Here is a 6,000-nt window from a genome sequence, read left to right on the forward strand (position 1 = left end):
GTTAGTACACTATGAAATATTATAAATAAGTGAGAGGCAGGATGGTCTTGGGTTTAAGGCAGTGGCGTGGGTCAGGAGATCTAGGTTCAAGTCCTGGTTGTGCTGCAGATTTCCTGTTTGACCTTGGGCAAGTCAATTAAGACCAGATTTTCAGGAGTCAGAGCACTGGATATTCTATACAATCTGGCCATAGCATCACAGTAGAAGTTCATGAGTGTTAAGCACTTCTGAAAACTTGACCCTTGTTCTCTGAGCACCTCATAGACTTTGTCTACACAGCAATGTAAGCCTAGGATTAGTGGGATTCGAGTCAGCTGACCCATGTCAAGAAATCCTGGGCTTGAGCGTCTACACTGCATTTTAACCCTAGGTTAAGGATTTTCTGACCCATACTGCAACCTAGGGCTCTGGCGTCCACACTGCAGTGCAAAGACCCGAGTCAAAGTAACCCTATCCCAGAGTGCCTTCCTCCCACCAGTGTTGACACTCTAGCACTATGAATATGTTACACTGTGGGAAAACTCTCATTCCCCTGTGCACCTATTCTGAGGATAATTAGGACATCAGTCTCCATGGCTGTCAAACTATTAAAATGAAACTGCGATTCTTAATTATTTATAATGGGATGTTCAGTGAAGGTGGTTTTGTTTGGTTGTTTTTTTATCTATTTATTTTTGTCTGTTTTGAAGTTTGACATAAAATGTAGGTTTCAGAAGAAAAACAGAGACACACCCCAGCCTGCCTGCTTCTGGCTGCAGAGCAGTGAAGTGCATCCCCCGGGGTTGGGGTGCAGTGTGCTCCAGCATCCTCGGGAATCTCTTATCCCTGCCCCTCCTGCACCATGGGAGGCAGGGATAAGGGATCCCCCGGAGGCTGTGGGGAAGTTTTGGGGTTGGTTCGCACTCACCACCCTCACAGTGCATATTGCCAGGGCACCTCTGCACACACAGCCCCGTGGTGAGCAGGGGGGAAGGGAGAGTGGAGCGGGGACCAAGTGGCTGCCCTGCATGGAGAGGGAGGAGCCAGGGTCCTGGGGGTCATCCTCCCCCGGCCATGCTGAGCCGGTAGCTGTGCCGCTCCCCCTCCCTGCAAGGCAGCTGCTTAGTTCCTGCTCCACTCTCTGGCCCTTGCTCCCAGGCCCACCCTGCCCTCCCTGGGGCTGAGTGTGCAGGAATGCCTGGGTGGCATGCACCAAAATCTAGCTGTGCTCTTGTGACCAGGAAGCAGCTGTCTTTACAAAAATCATCTTCTGATTGGTCTCCATTGAAAACCCTGCAGACTCTCTGGTAGTGTGCTAGCAGACAATGGGTTAATGCTGACCTTAGCGGCTGCCTTTGTAAAGGGAGGTGTGGCTTCTGTTTGCAATAGTGTGCAACATATTGTACCACAGATTGTCCACTTAGAGAGGACTAAGGAAATTCCCCCAAGGAACTTGGATACATCCGGAGGACTTCCTGAACCCAAATCAAGCCTGGGCTGTGTGCATACAGGAAAGCAATCGGGCTCAAACTCAAGGTCCCAGTTTAACATGGGCTCGGACCCTCCAGCCCTGCAGGATCTTGGACCCTAGGTCTGAGCCCCAAGTTAAGACAATTGGTATGTGGACACAAGGGGGGTTAGGCTTGAGCCCAGGCTCGAGCCTGGGCTTACATTGCTGTGTAGACATACCCTTTAAGGCCAGAAGGGACCACCATGATCATCTAGTCCAGTGGTCCCCAACCTTTTCATGTGGCGGGCGCCAGACGACTAGCTGCCGAGGACCGTGGCTGCCAGACAAGCAGCCGCCAAAATGCCGCCGAGAACTGGCAACGCCAAGAAGCGTCGCCGCCGAAATGCCGCCGAAAATCAGTGGCATTTCGGCGGCAACACTTCTTGACGTTGCTGCTTCTCGGCGGCATTTCGGCGGTTGCTTGTCCGGCAGCCAGTAGGCGGGCGCACATAAATACCGCGTTGGGGACCCCTGATCTAGTCTGACCTCCTGCATATTGCAGGCCACAGAACCTCACCCACCCATTCCTGTAATAGACCCCTAACCCCTGGCTGAGTTACCTGAGTCCTCAAATCATGATTTAAAGACTTCAAGTTACAGAGAATCCACTATCTACACCTGTTTAAACCTGCAAGTGCCTGTGCCCCAGGCTGCAGAGGAAGGCGAACAACCCCCGGTGTCTCTGCCAATTTGACCTGGTGGAAAATTCCTTCCCAACCCCAAATATGGCGATCAGTTAGACCCTGAGCATGTGGACAAGACCCACCCGCCAGGCACCTGGGAAAGAATTCTCTGTAGTAAATCAGAGCCCTCCCCATCTAGTGTCCCATCACCGGTCACTGGAGATATTTGCTGCTAGCAGTCGCAGATCGGCTACATGCCATTGTAGGCAGTCTCATCATACCATCCCCACCATAAACGTATCAAGCTCAGTCTTAAAGCCAGTTAGGTTTTTTGCCCCGATTACTGGCTGTTCCAGAACTTCACTCCTCTGATGGTTAGAAATATTTATCTAATTTCAAGATAAACTGACCGTCAATAAGTTTATATCCATTTGTTCTTGTGTCTACATTGGTGCTTAATTTAAATAACTGCTCCTATTCCCCAATATTTATCCCTCTGATATATTTATAGAAAGCAATCATATCTCCCCTCAACTTCTTTTGGTTAGGTTAAACTAGCAAAGGTCTTTGAGTCTCTTTGCATAAGATAGGTTTTCCTGATCATCCTAGTAGCCCTTCTCTGCACCTGTTCTGGTTTGAATTCATCTGTCTTAAACATGGGAGACCAGAATTGCACACGGGATTCCAGATGAGGTCTCACCAGTGCCTTGTATAATGGTACTAATACTTACCTGTCTCTACTGGAAATACCTTGCCTGATGCATCCTAGGACTGCATTAGCCTCAGTTTCCCATTTGTAAAATGGAAATGTTACTTCCTTTCTCCCACCTTTCCTCTATACTGTCTATTAAAATCATAAGCTCTTCAGAGCAGGCACTGTCTCTTACTCTGTATTTGCACAGTGCCAAGCACAATGGAGCCCTGATATATGTTAGGGTTTCTAAGTGTAATAATAATAATAATAATAATAAAAACCTGCGAGTATTATTATTTTATTATTCCTAATTATCTGTATTTTAGTAGCACTCAAATGCCCAATCCGAATCAGGGCCCTAATGTGCTAGGTGATGTATAAACCAATAGGAAGATATAGTCCATGCCCCAGTAGCCAAGAAACTGTCAAAATAAATGAGGTATATTTTGTGATGTGTTATCCTGTTTTATAATGTCTTGATCTGCCAATTTGCAAAAATTCAGTAATCTGCACTATGCCTCCTACTCATTATTATTTATGATTAGTGCTAGTGTGAATTACAAACAACAATTTACTGGAGAACCACCAATGCAGAGTGTAAATCATACTGTAAACATTTTGGCAAAGAAACTTGTGAAAAAACAACTTCCATCACAGGACTGAAAGGATTGCGCAAACTGAGATTTAATAAAGATGGTTACTCCTTTGAGAAAATACAATTCTGTAGTACCCAAAGACTACAACTAATGCAATACTTCTTTTTCAAATGCCCACTGCATGTCAGATGCATGTAACAACATCCATTTTCTAATACAGGAACCAGTTTAATTCAGATGTACTTTATCAGAGTTTAAAAGTTTAGGGCCCAATCCTATACAGTACTGCTGATTGGTCTTTTAGGCTCTCTTTCCCCCTGTTCTACCAAAGAATAGTTTACATAAGTAGTCAATATAGACCTGTGCTGTCATACACACTTAGCTGGACTGCTATAGTTTGGTGTCTGTCAGCATTCCCATTAATAAATCAATTTTTCAGGCACCTGAGATGCAAATTTTTGTGGTAAAATTATTGTTTCTGGCAGCCATTTTGCCTTTACCATCAGTATGGCTTACCAAGTTTGGTGCACAATAGTCTGTGTTTTTAAATTTACAATGCAGAGAAGGTAACTGTTCTGTTGTTAGATGCTTTTGTGTGTCTCCATTTGAGCCATGAACTAGTTAATAAAATAGTCAATAAACAACATAATTTTAGATTCAATTAAAACAAGGAAGGTTTTACAGCAACTAATTTCATAAGGATTTTAGTGTCATTATTATTACATGCACAGTATAGAAGTTAGTTAAACAACATCATTTTTACCCTAATCAACACACTCCAGGGAGTAAAACTCTTTAGCCATAAATAATAACCACTTCCAAACTCTCCTCTGACAATACTCTAAGAACATCTCAAACCTCTGCTGGGACCGTTTCCCGTTTTCATTTGAATCCGTTAAAAAAAGAAAAGAAAAATACATACAAATAATATAAAGGGCCAAATTATGCTCTCATTATATTGGTGTAAATAAAGGATAACTCCGTTTAAATAAATGACATTATTTTGGATTTACTTCGGTGCAAATGAGAGCAGACTTTGGCTCTGAGGCTTATTGAAACCCACAAGGGGAAGAGCGTTCAGATTAAGGGTTTTCACTACCCCACTGTGCTAGATATTGCAGCACATAAGTCCCAAATGTCACTCACTGCCTTCTCTCCCTGGATGTGCACAAAGCGGCATGTTAAAGATAAAAGGCTAGCCTTAACGTCGAGTGAATGTCCTTGACGAGTAAATACTCCAGCGGTGTAATTAATGCAGCATCAGCCCGATGATACATTTGGCCCCACTCTACATGTTCGCTAAGAGCTCGAGTCTCCTTCTCTGGAGTTAAGTGGGAGCAGGATCGGGACCCAGGTCTGTTTAATTTAACTACTGAGAGGGTGGAGTCATTTCTTTCTCAGTGAATAGCTTGGGCATTTTCAGGAGACACCCAAGCAAAGGGCTGCTGTAGCGCCTGCCCCGCGGTGCACCTGGCTGGGATGGGCACAACCCGTTCTATAATCACCGCGTTCACACTGGGCTTACACCGCTCGATCCTGTACAAGCGGGCGAGCCCCTTCACCGCACGAACCAACCACGCCCCACGCCTGCTCCTTTCCAGCTGAACCCAGGCGCGTGTTCTCCGCAAGTCAAGGGGTTACGAGAGCCCCCGGCTCTGTCCCGTGCAGAGCCTGGGGCCACCCGCGCGGGTCACAAAGGAATCGCACCGCACGTGAAAGTCGCCGCCTGGTGCACACCGCGCGGCCGGAGCCCCCCGGGGACACGCGCTGCGGGCTGACTCTCAGCACGGGGATTGCGGGGCGAGGTCTCGCTCCTGCCCCGCGGCAGCAGCAGCCTCCCTTTGCCTCTGGCAGGGCCGGGCTGTGCCCTGAACCGGGCACCTCTCCCCGCAGCCAGGAGCCCAGGGCCCCCGGGGGAGGCGGAGGCGAGCGGCGGACTTACCGGCCCCACGCTGCAGCAGGCGGCGAAGAGAAGGAGCAGCAGATTCCGCATCCCGAGGGCGCCCGGCGAAGCAGCACAGCGGGAGAGCGCTCCCGGGCCACACACATAGGGTCCGCGGGAGAGCCGCCCGCACACGTGGGCAGCCGGCACCTGCCCCGGCTGCTGCCTCTCAGCCAGTCACTCCCCGGGTCCCGTCCGGCTGCTCCTGCGCGGCCAACTTCCAGCCCAGACTGACACCACCTGCCTGCCCCGCTGCTGCCGCTCCGGGCGGCTCCTCCTCTAGGCTCTGGCTGGCTTCCCGCCTTCCCTCCCCGCCTCTGCCCTCCGGCCGCCGCTTCCTTTCCTTCCCTAGGAGGGGCAAAGCACCTGCCCCCTATGGGCAGCATGGGCAACCGGCTCACCCCACAGCCCTGGGCCACCTATGGGGGACATGGGCAACTACCTCCCCCCACAGTCCTGGGCTACCTATGGGGGGCATGGGCAACTACTTCCCCCCACAGCCCTGGGCCACCATGGGAGGTATGGGAAACCCCTCCTTCCACAGAGCCCAGGACCACCTATGGTGGGGGGGCATGGACAACCCTCCTGCCCCCAGAGAGCCCTGGGCTGCCTCTGGGGAGCACAGAACCATAGAAATGTAGGACTGGAAGGGACCT

The 6,000-nt window shown here is 49.4% G+C and overlaps 1 protein-coding gene across 1 annotated transcript in view; it reads right to left on the reverse strand.

Annotated features, from left to right (window-relative positions):
- Positions 1-5,562, reverse strand: part of VIPR2 (vasoactive intestinal peptide receptor 2) — a 100,536-nt gene extending 94,974 nt beyond the window's left edge. Inside the window, exon 1 of the mRNA XM_026652146.1 lies at positions 5,345-5,562. Coding sequence (XP_026507931.1) covers positions 5,345-5,395 — 51 coding nt within the window. The 5' untranslated portion in view covers positions 5,396-5,562. The remainder of the gene's footprint in view (positions 1-5,344) is intronic.
- Between the last annotated feature and the right edge of the window lie 438 nt (positions 5,563-6,000).

Source organism: Terrapene carolina, unplaced genomic scaffold, assembly GCF_002925995.2.
Source record: "Terrapene carolina triunguis isolate 2854851 unplaced genomic scaffold, T_m_triunguis-2.0 Scaffold111, whole genome shotgun sequence".
Classification (NCBI taxonomy): Eukaryota; Metazoa; Chordata; order Testudines; family Emydidae; genus Terrapene; species Terrapene triunguis.